This window comes from Gekko japonicus, unplaced genomic scaffold (genome assembly GCF_001447785.1).
Source record: "Gekko japonicus isolate JY-2015 unplaced genomic scaffold, Gekko_japonicus_V1.1 scaffold2412, whole genome shotgun sequence".
Taxonomy (NCBI): Eukaryota; Metazoa; Chordata; class Lepidosauria; order Squamata; family Gekkonidae; genus Gekko; species Gekko japonicus.
The window spans coordinates 134,483-155,375 of NW_015159786.1; the positions used below are offsets into that span (position 1 = coordinate 134,483).

Sequence of the window (20,893 nt, forward strand, 5' to 3'; positions counted from 1 at the left end):
TTCTCTCTTGCCTTGAAAATCCTACAGGGCCGCCCTAAGTCGGTTGCTTTGGAGGGTAGACTCCGTGGCCTTGTACTCCAAGCCTTTCCCAGGCCCCACCCCATAAGTCGCCAGGAATTCCTCAGCCCAGAGCTTTGGCAACCCCACCTCGGATGGAGAGCTGGTTTCTCGGCCTTCACAGGTTTGAGTTTCTCCTCATTCAGAGTATCCCGAACTGACCGCCTATTGAGTCAGGATGTGAAACATCAGAACTCTTCTGAAGTATCAGCTGAAAAGAGTGAGCTCCACCGGACCACGTCTACATTGATGACCCTGCCCTTCTCAGAGGAGGGGCCACCACGAAACACCACAGGCCCTCCGGTACACTCCACCCCTGGTCCAACAGGCATCGAAAGACAGCCGAGGCCAGAGTAAGAAACCAAAGCTTTTATTTCAAAAAGAAAAACCACGTTAAAAACAGGACTCTAGTCAATAATATAAACATCTTAAATTAATCTGTTTTAAATTATGTACACTATTACCACGAAACACCACAGGCCCTCCGGTACACTCCACCCCTGGTCCAACAGGCATCGAAAGACAGCCGAGGCCGGAGTAAGAAACCAAAGCTTTTATTTCAAAAAGAAAAACCACGTTAAAAACAGGACTCTAGTCAATAATATAAACATCTTAAATTAATCTGTTTTAAATTATGTACACTATTTGTATAGGTAAATCTCTGAAACTGTACAGTTTTAAATAAGCCTGCATTTAAGCAAGGGCCCTGTACAAAGGTCACCCGCCTCACCTTTCCTTCTGAGCAACTCTGGTTTTGAACTGGACGGGCCGAGCGACCAGATTCCCGGCCCCTGCACCACGTTCGATTAAAACCCACCACAACTTCGGACGAGAATCGTGTATGAAAACGATATAAAATTGCCAGATGTACATATATACTACAGGACATTATTTTACAACAATTTAGTAAACAGATTTGTCTTGCAAGTTGTTCACGGTTCTGTCGGCTCCAGCCAGCCTCCGCCCCAGGCCGGGCCGCTTTGGGCAGCTTTAAAGGGGGCGCGGGGGAGGGATTTGGAAGTGGCTTATTAAGCAACCAAAAGCAAAACCCAAAGGACCCTTCTAACACATCCAGACCCTTGGCAACGTCACCTCCCCGCACGGCATTCCCATTCCACTGAGGAGCCCGCCGCCAGGGCTTTTATGGGCCAGTCATTTCAATAGGCCCATCGGTCGTGTTGCCACCTCGCTCTCCCGTCTACGGGTGCACTGTTGCGTTTTAAAAGCCTGCTAATTTAGTATCCTGTTGGGTGACCTTAAGAGCACAAGTGTTTAAATAAACCAAAAAGTGGATCCCCGGCTATCCAGCAGGCCCAGTCAAGAACGGGCACAAGAGCGCTCACTGCCCAAAGCCACCAAATTGCCAACCCACGCCAGAATGCAATGCAGCGTTTCAATTATTTCGGGACAGTAACAGTTCTGATTCTTGGCCGCTGACACGCCACATAATGCGCTGCAACACCACATAATGCTCCGGTCTGTTAGCCCATCGGAGGACACGTCCACCACACGTCCTGAACAATCTCAGGGTTCCCCCCCCCCAACCCCCTCAAAAGTTCTCAGGAACCCCCTTCATGTTCTCAGGAAGTTCAGATAAACTCCTCAAGGGCCTCAAGTTCTGATTCTTGGCCGCTGGCACACCACATAATGCTCCGGTCATTTAGCCCATCGGAGGACACGTCCAGCACACGTCCTGAACAACCTCAGGGTCCCGTCCCCCCCGTAACCCCCTCAAAAGTTTAACGGAGCTTCCTTCATGTTCTCAGGAACTTCAGATAAACTCCTCAAGGCACTTCCACGCAGGAATGACCGAGATATCCGAACCTGTCGGCTGTCGTGTGAAACAGTCTTAAGCTACCGGGTGTGTTTCTGAACAGGGAAGCTGCAGCTCCCCGGGAGAGACCGGGTTGTACAGATGCCCAGCTCGTGTGGCTGTGATTCCCAGGCGGGTAACAGGCAGATGCCCACGTGGGGGACTGGGCCACGGCACTCCCACTCCCTCCACGGAGGCCTCCCCTCCCACACTGGATTTCACACCAGACCCCAGCCTGCCTCCAAGCCCCCCCCCCCCCGGGCCCGGGGGCAGCGTTAATTTCACCCCACTCAGCTGAACCTGGGAACCCCTCTTCTCTCCCTCCCCCGGCTTCAGATGAATAGCGAAGGACCTGAACTCTCACAGCTCAGCTGGGCCCCGCTGCCGACCCTCACGGGAGCGCGCACGGCCTTCTACTTCCCCGCCATAGTGCACCGTTTCCTCTGCACATCTCTAGCGCATACCAAACCACACAGAGATTCTTTCCGGAGTTTAAAGAACCGGCAGGTGGCAGAGATCCTTCGTCAGGGCAGGACACTGCATGGGAGCGCTGCGGAAGACTCACAGACACCCAAAAAAGGGAGCGGGTTTTCACAAGCACGCGTGCAAAGCATGAATTCACACGTGCAGCACCGAAACACTCCAAATGACTTTCCATTCAGTGACAGGCAGCGAGACATCTGAATGGGGCCCCTCTTACGAAAAGGACCAGTGTCGTGGGAGACGTGAAAGCTTCCCCCGGTGGGCTGCTCCAGCTCGGCAACGGGATCTGACATTCACCAGGATGCACTCTTTTCACAGGACCCCTACTCCCCCCCAGTTTGGGGGCCTCCAATTTATTTTCGGCACAGTCCCCTGAAAAAGGCATTCGACAGATGCAGAATAAACAGGGTGGGGGGAGCACAAGAAGACTTGGAAAAGGGCCTGTCCCTTTCGAAGGCAGGCAGGCAGGCAGCCGCCGGAGGGGATGGAGCCTGCAGGGGGCCTTTGGTGGCGTTTCGTACCCCCAGCCCAGCATCCCGGGTCCTGGATGGAAGTTCAGGCGGCACCACGATTCCACCTCCTCCCCAATTGATGCAGAAGACAAGGAGGTTTCTCGGAGGACGTCTACTTGCTCATGGACAACAGGAGGTTCACCTGCGAGAGAGAAGGGGAGCTTCACTGCCCGGCTGCTCTCCAGAGACGGGTGAGCGACTGAAAGACCCGGTGGGCGGCATGGCTGTCCCGCTCTCGGAGGTCCGGAGGGAACCAGCAAACTGGGTCCCAAAAGCCCACCCCTCCAGGGCCCAGGCTTGCTGGCGGCTTTGCAGCCATTCCTGTGCCGGAATGCTAGCACCCGCACCGGGCCTGATCCCGCCATGGACGTAGGCGGCTGACGAGAGAGCCCATTCCCAGACTCTGGCACTTCGGAGCTCTTTCCACGCGGCTAACCTTCCTTTCCGGCACGTGGGAAGGCCGGGCCTGCTCTGCAAGAAGCACCTGCTGGAGAGACGGAGGCCCACCTGGCCGGAGCCTTTCCCATCTACTTCAGATTCCCTTTTCTGCAGTTTCACTTAAGAACGGGTTTATACGCTGCTCATTCCATGTCATACCCCGACTGACGGCCCTCATGGGGTTAACGGTGAAGGTTTCCCTTGCTCGAAAGCTAGTCAAATCCAACTCTAGGGGGCAGTGCTCATCTCCGTTTCCAAGCCAAAGAGACAGCGCTGTCTGAAGATGTATCCGTGGTCATGTGGCCGGCATGACTAAACGCCAAGGCGCACGGAACACCGCTACCTTCCCCCCGAAGCGGTACCTACTGTCGGAATCGGACCCTCGATGGGCCGCTGGGTCAGTCTAGATATGCACTGGTTTTCTGAGGGGCGCACGGAACACTGCTACCTTCCCCCCCGAAGCGGTACCTACTGTCGGAATTGGACCCTCGATGGGCTGCTGGGTCAGTCTAGATGTGCACTGGTTTTCTGACGTACATGGCTTGCTTCCTTATTAACTGTTTCGAAAGCCTTATCACTGTAGCCTCATGCTTGCTTGTAGTTCCCAGATTCCATGTCACACCTGCTAGCATTGTCTCAATGGGTTCACAAGGATCCTCCTCTGACATTCTCAGGGTGAAGGGGATAACTGAGACATGCTTGTCTGACTGTTGTAGATAGTGCGCTTTGTACCTCTGGATACGGAACCTCCTACACGTGGGCCAGGAGAATTTTTGCCTTTCTAATTTCTCACGGCCTTGTAGGAAGTATCTCAGATAAACATTCTCACCATTATAATTGTACTCTATTAACCTGTCTCTATCACATGTAACCAGTGGTCCCTCTGAGCTGAGCTAGTGCGAGCTAGCTCACAGTTTTTTAGCCTCCAACTCACATATTTTTGTCCTAGCTCAGGAAGGGATGGCTCCAGAGCTAACTAATTTATGCAGCAGCCGAATCGCTCGCTCACAACTTTAATGCCAGTGGCTCACCAAGTAGAATTTTTGCTCACAAGACTCCACAGCTTAGAGGGAGCATTGCATGTAACCATGACCTATGAATGTGGGCTGACCCAAAGTTCTCGTAGTTCCTGATTTTGTATTATTTGCCAGTCCTGTCAAAGAGTTTGATTCACCTGCAACTTTTCTGATTTCTACAATAAAATTCATAAACGGACGTATCGCATCTGGGAGTACTGTAGAGTCTGACACCTACTTACCTACTTGCAGTTTCTTGCTTTCGAACTGCTAGGCTGGCAGGAGCCGGGGCCAGAGACGGGAGCTCACTCCGTCACACGGCACACTCGGGTCTCGAACTGCTGAACTACAGACCTTTCGGTCAGCAGCTCAGCGTCTTAACCTCTGAGTTAAAAGCAGCCTATAAAAACCCAAGACTGGGGGGGGGGGAATTCCCCCATGTCAGCAGATGTCAGAAAGGAGCAGCCTGACTCCTAAATGGAAGGGAGGTTTCGCAAGAGCCAGACCTTATGCTCCCCCATTCAGGGGGGAAAAATGGAGGAAAAGGTTTCTTCTGCTAAGCCGGGGGGGTGAACACTGCTGGCTCACGCCTAAACATGAGGCCATGTTTGCAAACACGTTGGGTCTCTTTGCAGCCACCAGAAGGAAGCTATGGATGTGTCTTGTGCTAGCAGTCGACCTCCTGTTCCAGCGGCAGACGCCTCAACCAGTGTTCCCTCTCAGCTGAGTTAGTGTGAGCCAGCTCACAGTTTTTTAGCCTCTGGCTCACACATTTTTGCCTTCGCTCAGGAAGGAGGGCTCCAGAGCAAGCTAATTTATGCAGCAGCCAAATCATTTGCTCACAACTTCAATGCCAGTAGCTCACAAAGTAGACTCTTTGCTCACAAGACTCCACAGCTTAGAGGGAACATTGGCCCTCCACACAACCTGCGCGACCCCACCCTCCTCTTGAGATCCCTTTCACACGCGCTCAGTGGAGTCGGTACCCTTGGCTTGGAGCTCTGGGTTCAAGTGATACCCAAGTGGGATCTTGCCAAACTGAACAGAGAATAGCTTGTAAAGCCCCGGACAGTTTTACTGTTTGCTTGTCAAAACAAAGTTAAGAACTGTATTGTGTACCTGCTCCATTGACGGGCACGCGACAATCTGTAGGTCTTCATTACTAAATTCTTCTTTCAGCAGGCCGTGAAGCTTCTGGAACACTTGCTGAATATTGTTCTTGTGAACGGAGGAAAAAATTAGGTTTCCATTATCATAAGATCAACACGAACACAGATCGAATGCTGCTCTTGTGTCTGGGGAACCACAAATGAATTACGTTTGAGTGTCTCGAACTCTGGACTGTGGGACAGGGATGCGCTGAAATACGAGAGCTTCCAGGGCGTGTTGACAGGCAGTGCAGGGTGGATCGCCCCTGGGCAGCTCAAGGAGGGAGACAGAAACAGGACCCAGAAAGGAATCCCAGGCCTCATTTGAACTACTGTCATCCCTCACTCCCTCTCAAGTTACATGCCTCAGGAGTTTCTATCAAATGACACACTAAATCCCCAATCAAAAACACAGCTGCGTATCACCCACAAGAGAGCACGGAGTCTGAGTCGAGGGGCACCTTTAAGACCAACAAAGTTTCATTCTGGGTATGAGCTTTCGTGGGCGTGCCCAGGGGTCATTTCCTGCAGGAGCGCACAGGAGTGGAGCTCCGGCAGTAAAGAGCCCAGGGGGCGGGCACATGCAACGAGCCCCGCGCCCTGCTCCCAGCAGCCCTCAGTCAGAGCAAGAAGCAGCCAGGTAAGTTGCAGGAAACCCCCCAGCACCCCGGCCCAAAACAGCCCAGTGGCACCTTTAAGACCAAGTTTTATTCCGGTATGAGCTCTCCCTCCTCTGCGAGGGCAGATCTGCACGTCCCCCCCCCCCATAGCGCCCGTCCCCCCCCCCATAGCTAACAATCCAAAACAGCCCAGTGGAGCCTGAGCGGTGGGTGTTGCCTTCTGACACACTTCCGGTGATGACAGGGGATGTGGCATATGCAAATACGTTATGCTAATGAATTATGCTAATGAGCTCCTGCACCTCTTTTTCTACGAAATGACCCCTGGGCGTGCCTATGAAAGGTTATACACAGAATTAAACTTTGTTGGAGGCACACAAAAGCTTATACCCGGAATTATACTTTGTTGGTCTTAAAGGTGCCCAGTCTGGACCCAAACTTTGTTCTGTGGCTTCAGACCAACATGGCTGCCCCCCCCCCACCTGAACCTAATACAAGTACTAGTAAGGTTCAGTAAACACTCTATAAACCTAAACGCAATAACCGAGCAAGCACCAAGCAAACCCAACCACCCACACAAAATCCCTGGAGAAATAAACAAATTGTCATGGACAATTCCAGACCAGTGTTTCCTCTAAGCTGAGTTGGTGTGAGCTAGCTCACAGTTTTTTAGCCTCCAGCTCGCAGACTTTTGTCTTAGCTCAGGAAGGAGGGCTCCAGAGCAAACTAATTGATGCAGTAGCCAAACCGCTCGCGCACAACTTTAATGCCAGCTGCTCACAAAGTAGAATTTTTGCTCACAAGACTCCACAGCTTAGAGGGAACATTGTTCTAGACTCAAACCACCACACGAGGTCATACGCTTGGATGCAGCAGAGGGCTTCCCTTATTGAGAGCGGGGCCAAGTTTCGTCAGCTCCCCCCTGCAACTTGGGCCCCTCGGTGCCCCGGGGAGAAGCCCTTGGAGGGGAGGGAGTTTTAGGTTGCAACGGAAGGAAGAGGCGGGTAAGACCTGCTCCACTGACAGAAGTCCACCTCGTCAGCAGAAATGACCACTGGATCCAAGATGACGAAGCCGCAGAAAGAGTGAGAGTGAACAGCGCGAGATACCCCAAAGACTCCCTGAATTCAGATTCTCGAGTACCGGGGGGGCGTGGGGGGGCGTAGTACCCACTGAATCACTCACCCGAACAGGCTTGAATAAAATGAATTCCGTGTCCTTATTGGACAAATACAGTGACATGCTGCGTAAGGTCAACGGAAGTTTCGTTTTCATTGTCCTGTAGGTTGAAGACACCAAGTCGCCGACCTTTGCTGGAAATAAAATTCAGAGAGACAAACACTGACGAGACCGCCTTCCTGCCTCTTTGCCCAGCCGGACTTCTGTAGAAGGGGGCCGTGACCCCCCCTTCCTCTCCCCTCATTTCAATGCCCCTATTGCAGGGATCCCCCCCAGCCCCCCCCCACATCACCTTCTGGGGGGCCGCCAGGAGAAGGGGAAGATGGGGGAAGATCCCGCTCCAGCCTCGTTTCCCGCCGGTGGTGCCCGGGGTCCAACCCAAGACCTCCTTCCCGCTAAGCTCTGGGCAGGAAGCCAAAACTGCCTCCTCAAAGTTATTATGGTTATTATGTTGTCGAAGGCTTTCACGGCCGGAGTTCATTAGTTGCTGTAGATTTTCCGGGTTGTCTGGCCGTGGTCTTGGCATTGTAGTGCCTGACGTTTCGCCAGCCGCTGTGACCGGCATCCTCAGAGGTATAACACAGAAAGATGGAGTACTCTCTGGGTCAAGGTGAGAAGAAGGAAAATGGTAGGCAGGTCCAGCATCCAGGACAACACATCCAATTGCCATGTCAGATGACACAGGGAAGCCATTGAAATTCATAAACATAAACGCAATTTCAACAGGAAAGAAGAGAGTTTGAAAATAAATAGGGCATGGTTTCCTGTCCTGGAAAACACAAAAGGCTCTACATCTGACTATAGCACTACAGATAAGATTAGAATTTCAACAGCCAATCCATATGCAAAAGAATCTTCTCAGGAAAGCTCCTCCATTAAGCATGTCAGAGCCTGGGGAACTCCTACAAGACAATGTCTTGGCCCTACCCCACCTTCCGGAGGAGATGTAAATTACCGGCCTACCATTTTTCTTCTCACCTTGACACAGAGAGTACTCCATCTTTCTGTGTTATACCCCTGAGGATGCCAGTCACAGCTGCTGGCGAAACGTCAGGTCCTACAATGCCAAGACCACGGCCACACAGCCCGGAAGATCTACAGCAACTACTATTATCTATTAGATTTATTAATCACCTCATCCCGGCTTGTGCCGGACTCTGGGCGATGTACAGAACACGCTGTCATAAAATACAAAGCACAAAACTTTAAAATGTATATATAACCTTAATAAAAACGTCAAGGTAGATAAAAAGATCCAAGATGGTAATTTCCCTATATTATCATGGATCCCAATTTTGAACTACCAGTCCCTTGGTTTCCTTCCTCCACAGGACCGCAGGGCACAGACCACATCTCACCTCTTACCTGTTGGGTCTGACCATACATAAAAAGTTTTCTAAGAGAAACCCAGACAGCACTCTCGTCCTTTGGATTCGCTTTGCAAGTGGAAGATTCCATCAAAACCCCAAACGGGCAAAGCCTCCAATCTAGTGTGCCCCCCCCCCCCGCCACGTATCCTGTCCCCCCCAAAGATTTCGGGTGAGCAGCAAGCAAAGTTGATCACCTGGCTGGGCCCACGGCTGCTGCAAGAGGTTGTACGTCGGGCCCCCCTCTTCAGCCATTGTCTTCAAAGCAGAGACCTAAAATGACAAGAGAGAATTCATTTATTAACATCATTTATTGTCCACTTTTCTCACGGGTGGATTACGCAGAATAAATCAATACGATTAACCAGGTGGGACATCCAAGAGACAACGCAAGAGGATTCCACTCGTAGAGATCTGGGAACTTGCCAGAGGTGAAGCACAACAGAGGGACTGACGTGACGGGTGGAGCAAAAGGGGGAAAATTGCACAGTAGGAATCCTGGGCTCAGAGAGCTTTCGTGTTCAAAGCACTTCACCGACACACAGAAATCCCGAAATCCACTCCATTTGGTAAACTGATGTTATCTCTGTGTGACAGAGGGTTGCACAGAGGTTGGGAGACGGGCACCTCTGGTCTAAAATTAGGCTCCTTAAAGAGACAGGAAATTACTTAAACTTTAGTAGTAATGGCTCAAGTTAATTTTGTTAAGAAAACCTTACAGTATTGTATCTATATTTTGGTATTGACTTAACGTAAGAACGACATTTAAGAATGTTACTATTGTAGAATGATCCTTGTCTTAATTCTGTAGTTTCCCCCTTTTTTTTTAGTTATAAAAGGTAAAGGTAAAGGTCTCCCTTGCTTGAAAGCCAGTTGAGTCCGACTCTAGGGTTGCGGTGCTCATCTCCGTTTCAAAGCCGAAGAGCCAGCGCTGTCCGAAGACGTTTCCGTGGTCATGTGGCCGGCATGACTAAACACCAAGGTGCACGGAACGCTGTTCCCTTCCCACCGAAGTGGTACCTATTTATCTACTTGCAATTTCTTGCTTTCGAACTGCTAGGTTGGCAGGAGTTCTTTTTTTTAGTTATAGTGATTCCCTATTCCCCTGCCCTGTACATGTGTAGTGTATAAAAGGAATATTTAAAAAAAATGGTTACAGGTATGGAAAACAAATATAAAAATTACTAAAGCAATTTCATATAAAGAAAATATCTATAAAATGTTTTATAGATGGTATATGACTCCAGTGCTGGAGAAGACTCTTGAGAGTCCCTTGGACTGCAAGAAGATCAAATCAGTCAATCCTAAAAGAAATCAACCCTGACTGTTCCTTGGAAGGCCAGACAATGAAACTGAAGCTCAAATACTTTGGCCGCCCAATGAGAAGGGAGCACTCTCTGGAGAAGAAGGCCCTGATGCTGGGAAAGATTGAAGGTCAAAGAAGACGGGGACGGCAAAGGATGAGACGGTTAGACAGTGTCATAGATGCAACGAACATGAAATTGAGCAAACTTCAGAGGACGGCTCCCCTCTGAAACGAGCTTCATGGGTGAGATGAACTAGACTAAATTTTAGGCAGCTTCCTGCCTCATTTATTGTGGTTCATTATTGTGGTTCATTAAAGGCAGGGGTGTCCAAGATGAGGCCTGGGGGCTGGAACCGGCCCATTCAGAGCTCTTATCCAGCCCGCGAGCAACTGGTGCAAGGGAGAGAAAGGGAGGCTGCTTGGGGGGGGTGGACTTGTGGCTTCAGCATGGCGGGACCACCTCGTCTGCAGCAGTCAGTCACGCAGAACCCCTTTGCTTCCGAGGCAGCCCCACTGGTAAGTTGGGAGCCACTGTGGCCGCATTCATGCCTCTCCGCTCGGCCTGTAGCTCCGGGGATGCTGTCCCAGACGGCCGCGGGGATTGGCATTTGCACAGTTGCCCGCAATCCTCTGCTGGGGCCTGCCGGCAGCCACCGCCACCACCATATTCACGCACCCCCATGCGGGAGCTCTGCTTTGGCCCTGGAGGGGTGTTCTTCAACAGTTTCTTCCACACACTGGTCCTGCCACTGAACATGTGACTCGGCGGCCGGGCCCTCCCTCCCCCATGGACCACCCTGTGGCCTTTGGCCATAGGCGGCTGCCCCCTCGTGGGCGGGGGAGCAGTACTGGCAAGCTCCAGTTATACTGGTTGCAGCGGGGTAGCCTTGGGCCTCTTCACGTGCACAGGCATCTCCAGCTTATCGGGTTTTGCTTGGCCTGGGTTCTGCTGTACGCTTCTGCAGGCCAGGGGGTTAGTCCCCTTCCGTGGTGGCTCGGGGGCAGGGAGCTCACGACACCCAGCCGCTTCATGTTTCTACCCTGGGGCCCAGGGTCACAGTATTAATGGTGGGAGCGGGCTGGGGAAGGGGCATGCCCCCCCCCGGCAGTTTGGGAGCGTCTGCCCAGTACTACACCTCTGGCTCTCCAGTCAATTCTTGCGAGTTTACCTAGCGTACACACACAGAGAACTGCCGGAACCTTGCAGTGAGGACACACCACCTGCTGTCATTTATACAGTTTATACCTCTGTTATCTGGCCTTATATTTTAGGGCGCTCACGGCCCAGCCCGACAAAGTCACATTTGCGTCGGATCCGGCCCTCGTAACAAATTTAAGGTGTCTCTGTTGCTCTCATGTATAAGCCGTTTCTATCTGAGAAAAAAAAGCTACCCTGCCGTTCAAGATACCCACAGTGAATCTATAACATCCCAGTTACCTTTGTCAGAAATTCCTCCAGGGGATCTACAAACTGCTTCGTCTGCTGCTGAATGAACTGCTCACAGGCCGACTTCAAGTGCCGGTCCACGTCCTTCTTCGAGTCGATGTAGTGCTCCCTGATCTCCGGAGTGCCCTTGAACAAAGAGACAAAGAGTTCTCCCCCTTTCTGACACTCTTGGAATGGCCCCGTTTTGAGCACAGGTTTTCCCAGCCTGCTGCTAATATTACCTCCAACAAGAACTGTATCAGGGCATTGCTGCTACTTAGCCTAAAGAAGTGCGGCACCGTCAGAGGATTCAGGATTTTAAATGCAGCATCTGTGAAGACAAAGCCGCTTGTTTAACGACCAGGCCACGTTATTCTTTCAACATGTGTTTCTCCCCCCACAAACACACACACGCTAAATAGTTATTTCCAGGGCTTTTTTGTAGAAAAAGCCCAGCAGGAACTCATTAGCATATTAGGCCGCACCCCCGACAGCACAGCTCATTAGCACATTAGGCCGCACCCCCATGTTACCAGAAGTGTGGTAGGATGTGAACTTCTGCAAAAAGTGTAGTGTAGTGGAATGCCACAGGCTGTTGTCAATTTACACATTTGTTTCACAGTTTCAGTGAAAATTGTGCTGCAATTTGTTTTCTTGTGATGAGGCAAGGCTTCGTCTAAACCTCTCTTGCATTCCTGGAAATCTGAACGTTGAGAACCGAGTATGCATCTCTTTGCACTTTGGGTACTTACCTTTCCACTGAATAGCAGGGCTGTCATAAACATTTATTCATTTAGGAAATATGCAGAACAAAGTTTTATGTCAGCCAGAGCAGGACACCAGCAGGACATATTTACCCTTTAACCTCCGGCTAACTAGAAACCACTCAACACGGAGAGTCTCATCCATGTTCAGCCGCGTCAAGTGCAAGGATTAGTGAGCGCGGTGAGGTTGTGCAGAGTAAAAACATTAGCATATTAGGGGACAAGCAAGGTATAGCAGACTACAGAGACAGAACAGAGATTAGCTGTTGTGGATTTTCCGGACTGTCTGGCCGTGGCCTTGGCACTGTAGGACCTGACGTTTCGCCAGCAGCTGTGACTGGCATCCTCAGAGGTATAACACAGAAAGATGGAGTACTCTCCGTGTCAAGGAGTACTCCATCTTTCTGTATTATACCTCTGAGGATGCCAGTCAGGTTCTACAATGCCAAGACCACGGCCACACAACCTGGAAAATCTACAGCAACTGATGAACTCCGGGAGTGAAAGCCTTCAAGAACACATAGAACAGAGATTGTTCTAACCCACTTTTACTGCCCGAGGCAAAGGAAGTTCCAAAGCGGACCCCCTCCCCCCCATTTCAGGAGTATTTTCAAACACACGTCCAGATGAATCCATGCCTCTGTGCTCTCTGTCCACCCCACCCCCTACGGATATTTCATACGACTTGTCTCAATAAACCGACTTCTTTTTTTTACTCGGTGTACGTCGCGAAATAGTTTTGCTAAGTCAACTTCCTAAAAAAAAGTTTCCCTGTCGCTTGAGGAAAACTTTCCACGTGTGTGCGAGTCCAGTTATTAAGCAGAAGAAACCGACACTCTGCCGGGCAAGCAGACGTTTCAGGCTCCGATACAAAAAGGTTTCTCCCTGCCCTATATGAGAACGATGTTTTCAGCGATGCCCCACTCCCGCCGCAAACCCTCCCCGTGTTATTTCCCCGCAGTTCCCAGTGGCTCACTGACCCCCCCGGGGACACAATTCCTGGCACTACAGGAGGGGGAGGCCAGAAAAATCGACTACCTCAAGGGCCGCTCTGAGCACACCACATATGATCGGCACCATTCCTTCGCCTGTCTTTAACACTTATTCCCCTGGAAGCCTCTCGCCATGTTCAGACTGCACAGCGGCTTGTGGTGCCAATTAAACCAAAGCCACGGAGGGTTTACCCTCCGTGGCTTTGGTTTAGTTGGCACCACAAGCCGCTGTGCAGTCTGAATATGGGCATCAAGCCACCCACCCAGTGTTTTCAGAAAGTGGGTGAGGTCAGACGGAAATCCTCTCTAGCCCACTTTCTGATCGGCTGTGCAGGTTTTTTAACAGCCCTGCTTTGGCGGCAGCTGCAGGTCAGCTGTCTGTGCGCCAGGAGATATTTTTTTAAAAAACCATCATGTCCCGGGCAGGAGGGCGTCCTCCTCAGCAGAACTTCTGCCTGCCTGGAGAGCTGAAGAAATCGTGTCAGAGCAATGCCTAAACTCCCCTCCCCTGACCTCTGGCAATTGGCACCACCTCCTACAGCAGAACTCCAGAGGGTCAGAAACGTTGGGGGCTCCTGGCTCAGGCAAAGGGGGTGCCAGCTCCAAAGAACAGTACCTGCCGCTGGAGCCCCCCCCACCTCCTCCACGGGCTCCTCTCGCTTCCTACTTTGCCACCCGGCTGGCTCCTAGAGACCAATGCTCATGAGCAATGTTCCCTCTAAGCTGTGGAGTCTTGAGAGCAAAAATTCTACTTTGTGAGCGACTGGCATTAAAGTTGTGAGCAGGCAATTTGGCTACTGCATCAATTAGTTTGCTCTGGAGCCACATCCTTCCTGAGCTGAGACAAAAATCTGTGAGCTGGAGGCTAAAAAACTTTGAGCTGGCTGACACCAACTCAGCTTAGAGGGAACACTGTTCATGAGTAGGGGTGTGGGTATTTATTTTGGGACACCAACTGTATTTATTTTGGGTATTTATTTTGGGTATTTGTACAGATCTAGTTGAGCCAGAATAAAACATTATTTGGCTTTCATTCGGGCTCGGCTTCCCTTGCTGAAGTGGCGCGAGTTCACCCACCTTCCGTGTGAACTCGCTGGAAAGTTTAAAGTTCCCTTTAAATGGCTCTCGCAAAGCGAAGCTGTGTGCATGACTCGCAGAGCCATGTTCTGCAAAGCCAAGCATTTAAACTTTAAATCCCCCCCCCCTCCCAGTCGGGCCGCCACAGCATACCACCTTGGCATACTGATACTGAAAGTCGGGAATATCAGAATATACCAATATTTTCAGGATTCGGTATACCCGAAACCGAAAAATACCTTCTTCTTTTTTTGGTGCACACCCCTACTCATGAGACACTGTTGGCAAAGAGCTACATTTCTTTAAAGGAACAAAGAAGTTAGGCAATTTTTAGCAGAAAAAAGAGAGCTGATAAAGGGAAAGCAATATTAACGTCTCTTGGAAAACTCTGAATTCCAGAGAATTAGTTGGTATGCAGAAGCATGCAAGTGACTGCAGGTGAACATAAACACAATCCCGTGGCTGACGTGTCCAGGGGAGGGGCAAACCCACCCACCCCGGGACCAGCCAGCAGTCGGTACCTCTAGTTCTCTTAAGGTCCAGGGAAATTTCCTTAATGGTGAATTCAGTGTGGAAAGGAGCTATTTGCTCACGAAGAATCAAAAGATGCTTTATTAAGAAAAGTTGACCATCAACCTGGCCCTAAATTGTAACAGAAACAAAGTATTAATGCTGAGAGAAACATAACCTGGCGGGGGGAGAAAAACATAAAGACTGCCAGTCATTCACATCAAACACAGTTCATTTGCTTGGTTCTCCTGGCCCGGCTGGATCTCCCGCTCGCTGCTTTGTAGAACCAAAGCGTCTGCATACTTCTTGGCCATGTGTTCAAATCCAGCCAGCAACTAATCAGCACTGCTGACACAGCTGTACAAAGACACCTGTGCAAAAGAAGCTTTTCGCACCTCCAATCTGTTATAATCACAGGTCATCCGTTCAGAGCTCCTTACGACGAGGGTGTCCTATTCGTGAAGCATCACGTAAAACATAAATGCACGCCACCATTGCAAGTTTTTCCAGGCAATTCACAGTGCAATCCTTTACAGGGAATAAGTCCCGTTGAGTAGACTTCCGTAATATTCTGTCTAGCCCTGGCCCAGACCGCATGGTCAGATCTCTGGGCCTCCTCCCTGGCCTCACTCTGCACAGGACTGCACAGCATCACCTCGCACTGAAGCCTCTTTCATTCTCCGCCACCCCTTTCCTACTGTTGCTTTCCCACAGTTTCTCTTGGCAGACTCTGCGGCGCATACCCACTCCCCCACCCGACCCTCCCCACTCCCTCAAGCTCCCTATAGAGGGCTTCGCTTTCAGCCCCTTTGCCGCACCGACACATTTTGAAGGTTGCAAATAACAGTGCCCCGTCCCTCCTGCACTGGGAGGTACCACTGACCTTGTTTTTACCAATGGCCTCTGAAGCCGCCAGCAGGGACTGGATGCAGGCAGACAAGGCCTCCTGGGAGAGTCCCTGGAACACGGCCCTCTGGAGCAGGGGAAAGAGAAGAACCTCCCGTAAAAACAGGGAACCTGAGCCTGACAACGTCCCTCCCACAGCTCTGTAGAGGAGTCCCATCGGTTACAGCTCTCAGCTCTCAATCTGCAAGTCTAATTTCTGTTCAACTAAAGCCTTGCTGCTTAACTTGCGTCCCCGTCCCCACCCCCCAATATTTCTGTTTGGAAGAAAAAGAGAAGATGCAGACATCAGCTGTAATTGACAGAAAACAATATTGCCCCTAAAGTGGCCACATGAACACACGTGAAGGGCCCCCGACACTGAATCGGACCCTTGGTCTGTCGAAGTCAGGACTGTCTACTCAGATGGGCGGCAGCTCTCCAGGGACTCAGGCGGAAGAGGTCTTTTAAACTAATCCTGCGAGGGGGGGGGAGCCGACAGGAGCTGGGGAACTGGGGAGCCTCCGGTTCAGGACAAGTCAGTCCAGAGGGAGGACTGCACCAGCACTCAGGGAGGGCCATATCGGCAGGAGCGCAACAGAGCTTGGGAGCGAGGGCCCGATGGTGACGGAGGGCCACATATGGCTGGCGACGAAGGGGCCGAGGGAGGCGAGGGTTACTGGAGGGGGAGAGACACGAAAGGTGTCTGTATGCCAATGCAAGGAGTCTCTGAGCCAAGCCCAACGACAACTTGGACAGTGTGGGTTGAGGAGAGTGGTGGGCTCCACCACGGCTGGCACCCGCCTCCTCCAGTCCGCCTCTCCTTTCCTTTTCTTTCGCCCTCCACCCCGCCCTGCCTGTCAGGCAGCAACACGGTCCGGAACTGGCTTAAAATTTGACTCCTGGATGCCATCTGGGAATTGTCTTTAAGATCGTACTGAATGATTAATCCCTGAACTCAAGGACTGGGCGATCTGTGAATTTAATTTATAAACAAATAAATAATAAATAAATACGGCAGTATCTCAGAAAACATGGTGGAATGGGGGAAATCTATGGGGCAAAAATAATCTGGACACACACGACCCAATCAGTTAAACAAGTATAAAGCCAACAGTCGTGATAGTCTGACCCACAATCAAACAGTCATAAGACTTATAAAGAATGCTGTTTATGTATTGCAATCTAAAGCACTACAACATGATACACAACTCAATAGGAAATCCTTGAACCAAGGTTGATTATGTGATTATGTACCTTGGTTCAAGGATTATCACGATTGTGGGCTTTATACTTGTTTAACGGAAATCTATGGGGTGCAGTCATTCCTGAGTATAGGCTCCATTGGCAGGGGTGGCAAAAAGTTTCAGCTCGGACATTTCTCTTCTAGGTATGCCTGTTCCCGGATCCTTCAACCTGGGAATACAGGATTGAAAGCTACGGGTGGGAAACAACAGGGGACGTACGTCGATGCATCTGTAAAGCTTGGAGAGACACACGAGGGTCCTTCTGACAGTGGGGTACCACATTCCATGGAGGTCAGCCGGTGAAACCGTGGTGTGAGTTCTGGCGGGGCAGGATTCCGATGAGTCTGTAATACAGAAAGGGACACCAAAGGCTTGCTCCCGTCTCAGGCTTAAGAACCCAAACAGTGTTTTTGTCTTTCTGGCAAGAAATACACCCCTTCCCTGTGAGTTACTCTGCCGTTTTAGGGTGATGGGCTACCACTCATTGCCTTATAGACTGCCAGTGATAATAGCCCTCGCCGGCAGGCTTGATTTCCAGTTCAACAGCGAAACGTAAAAAGGTGTCTGGACATCAGGAAAGCAACCAGGGTCCTGTTTGGTGAGCCAGTTTGGTGCAGTGGTTAAGTGCACGGACTCTAATCTGGGAGAACCGGGTTTGATTCCCCACTCCTCCACTTGCACCTGGCTGGATGACCTTGGGCAAGCCGTAGCTCTGATAAGAGCTGTTCTTGAAAAAGAGCAGTTTCTGTCAGAGCTCTCTGAGCCCGGGGTGTCTGTTGTGGGGAGGGGAAGGGAAAGGAGTTTGTAAGTTGCTCTGAGACACCTTTGGGTAGTGAAGGGCCATGGGGTCTAAATCCAATCTCTTCTTCTTCTCTTCGGCATTTGAGACACTTTTCGGGGGGACTTGGGTGGTCTCTGTCTTTCAGCACGAGAACGAAGGACATTCTAGAGACCTTCACCTCAGCAACAAACTGAAGCTAATTACCTGTTTGCAGCTCACAACACACAGAGGATATCTGTAGGATCAGACCTTAATATCGTGGCTGGGAAAATCTGCTTTCTACCTTCTCAAATTTTCTCACATCCAGCCTGATAAAGAGTTCTCGAAAGCTCGTGCAAATATTTTGGATCAATTTGGTTGGTTCCAACAGAAGGTCAGTAGTTCAGCAGTTCGAGACCCAAGTGTGCCGCATGACGGAGTGAGCTCCCCCGTCTCTAGTTCCAGCTCCTGCCAACCTAGCCGTTCAAAAGCAAGGAATTGCAAGTAGATAAATAGGTACCACTTCGGTGGGAAGGGAACAGCCGGCCACACGACCACGGAAATGTCTTCGGACAGCGCTGGCTCTTCGGCTTTGAAACGGAGATGAGCACCGCAACCCTAGAGTCGGATTCGACTGGCTTTCGAGCAAGGGAACCTTTACCTTTACCTAACAGAAGGTGTTACCCAGATCATGTTCTCATTTTGGGGGCAAAATTGTAACCCACGAAGCCAGAAATAGTAGAAAATCAAACGGAACAATCGGAAATTAACTAACAGTTGCCCTGACCTAGATAGCCCAGGAAAGCCCAATCTCGTCAGAACTTGGAAGCTCAGCAGGGCCGACCCGGGCAAGTACTTGGAGGGGATACCTCCAAGGAATACCAGGGTCGGGAAGCCAGAGGCAGGCTGTCATGCCACGTCTCTGAACATCCTCCATGCCCCAGAAGGAGTGGCTAGCGGTCGCCATAACTTCCAGGCACGGGTACACGTACACACACACACACAAATGCAAAAATACCAAAAAGAAAAGAAATTATCTAACAGTTAAGACAGTGTTACAAGGCGGTTACACACTGCAGTTAAAAAAATTAAAGCATGGGAGAAAGGTCAATACAGGCACAAGGTCTGCTGTACTGGTCTCAAACGTGCCATAGGTTTGCTTCCCTAAGTACGCACCTGAAACTGCCTTCCACTGAGTCCGAACATTAGGCCATCAAGGCCAGAATTGCCTACTCTGACTGGCAGCCGCTCTCCAGGCAGAGGTCCTTCACAACCTGATTGTGTTTAATGGAGATGCCTGGGGTCGAACCTGGGACCTTCTGCATGCCAAGCAGAGGCTCTGCCACTGAGCCACGGCCCCTCCTTGTATCCTTCAGGGTCTCAGGCTGAGTTGTTTCCCATTACCCACTGCCTGAGAACTTTCCCATCACGGCCTGCCTGGTCCTTTTTAACTGGAGATGCCTCTGGGGGTTGAACCTGGGACCTCCTGCATGCCAAGCAGAGGCTCTTCCACTGAGCCACGGCCCCTCTTTACAGCTCTCCAGGGTCTCAGGCGGAGGTCTTCCCCATCACCTCCTGCCTGGACCTTTTAACTGGAGATGCCGGGGATTGAACCTGGGACCTTCTGCACGCCCAGCAGAGGCTCTGCCACTGAGCCACGGCCCCTCTAGGCCACAGGCAAATACAGTTGCCATCATCAGCTTGTTGCTACAAGTACAAAGTACCTTACATCAGAAACACATACCGGCTTTCACCACATTGCCGCTCTCCGGATCTTCCAGCTTCACATCGGAAAACGAACCATCTGCCGGCAACTTCTCTTCTTCTCTCAGGCTTTGTGCTATTTGCTGCAGGCAAAACCCAGTTGGGGGAAAATCCTTTAAAGACAGTTTGGGCCTGTGACCTGAATACTGACATAAACAGCTTGCTTTGGGAAACCCTTTATCTGGGAGAAAGGGAGGAGGAGGAGGAGGAGGAGATTGGATTTATACCCCACCCTTCACTACCCAAAGGAGTCTCAGAGTGGCTTACAAATTCCTTTCCCTTCTCCTCCCCACAACAGACACCCTGTGAGGTCGGTGGGGCTGAGAGAGCTCTTGACAGAAACTGCTCTTTTTCAAGGACAGCTCTTATCAGGACTACGGCTTGCCCAAGGTCATCCAGCCAGGTGCAAGTGGAGGAGCGGGGAATCAAACCCGGTTCTCCCAGATTAGAGTCCGCGCACTTAACCACAACACCAAACTGGCTCTCTGGGTAGAAGCGATTTATACGAACTTTAAAGAACCAAAGGCAAAGGAAACGCTCGCTGGAGAAGCAGCAGAGAAATTTTCTGAAGAAGCAAATAAAGCAATATGTCAATCGGCTCTGGTGTGACCGGGGCCTTTGTTACGCTTTCTATGCTGTGATCGCCCTGAGCCCACTTGTGGGGTCTGACGGGATATAAACCTGATAAATTAAAATTTAAAAATAAACTAAATTTTAAAAAATATTCTTAAACCGTAGGCTCATGCGTAAGGCGTCCCGTCCGGCAGAGCTTCTGCCTGGAGCCCTGAAAGGGTGACTCTGAGAACTCGACTTCACTGCCTGGCCTTCTGTGGCTGGCTCCGCCTCCTGCGGCGGCCATTTTGTGGCTGCACCCACCGCCTTGCGTCCGGCTTCCAAAGGTGCCCGCGGGCCCAACAGGGTTCCGCCGCCCTCCGTCCAACAACCAGCGGCGGAGGAAGCCTCACCTCCATCATCTCCAGCTTGGCGGGATAGGCCAGGTCTCCCGGGGCCGGCTTGTACCCCCCAATGTCAGTCTGGATGTAGATGTGCGTCCGGTAGACCAGGCGCTCTTGGACGTCCTCCAACATCTGGGCGACCACGGCCTCAAAAGCCGCCAGCTGTTCCGCTGCCAGGAAAGGGACACCGCCGTTAATCCCTTCTCTTACGGCACTGCCGAGAGACTCAACTGTGCTTACGAAAGGGCGCGTACGTGATTGACCCGCAAAACCCATTCAGGTCACTCGCATGCATAGGGCAACCATTCATGGTGAACTGTCAGATTTACAAATCACACTCTGATGTCATTACACTTAGAGATGTAAAATTTCTGGAAATCTTGAAGCTCAGGAAAAAACCCGGGTTTTCCAGTTTTTTTCGGGGGGAAACGGAAATTTTCGGAAAAATTGGAAAAAATGCTACATTAGCATTTCTTTTGTCTTTTCTAGATTGAAAGTCATTCTGTTACTTTAGGAACATAAAATATGACTATGGACATTTTTACTTGGCATGAAATTATCACAACTAGCATATTA

The 20,893-nt window shown here is 50.8% G+C and overlaps 2 protein-coding genes across 2 annotated transcripts in view; one reads left to right on the forward strand and one right to left on the reverse strand.

Annotated features, from left to right (window-relative positions):
- Positions 1-2,554, forward strand: part of SORBS1 (sorbin and SH3 domain containing 1) — a gene marked incomplete at its 5' end in the record, with an annotated part of 108,989 nt that extends 106,435 nt beyond the window's left edge. The window contains one exon of the mRNA XM_015407162.1: positions 2,207-2,554. Coding sequence (XP_015262648.1) covers positions 2,207-2,554 — 348 coding nt within the window. The remainder of the gene's footprint in view (positions 1-2,206) is intronic.
- Positions 2,202-20,893, reverse strand: part of COG3 (component of oligomeric golgi complex 3) — a 55,769-nt gene continuing 37,077 nt past the window's right edge. Inside the window, 11 exon segments of the mRNA XM_015407171.1 lie at positions 2,202-3,007; positions 5,439-5,537; positions 7,273-7,400; positions 8,831-8,906; positions 11,378-11,512; positions 11,608-11,696; positions 14,720-14,840; positions 15,592-15,681; positions 17,057-17,181; positions 19,342-19,444; positions 20,327-20,487. Of these exon segments, the coding sequence (XP_015262657.1) occupies positions 2,978-3,007; positions 5,439-5,537; positions 7,273-7,400; positions 8,831-8,906; positions 11,378-11,512; positions 11,608-11,696; positions 14,720-14,840; positions 15,592-15,681; positions 17,057-17,181; positions 19,342-19,444; positions 20,327-20,487 (1,157 nt within the window). The 3' untranslated portion in view covers positions 2,202-2,977.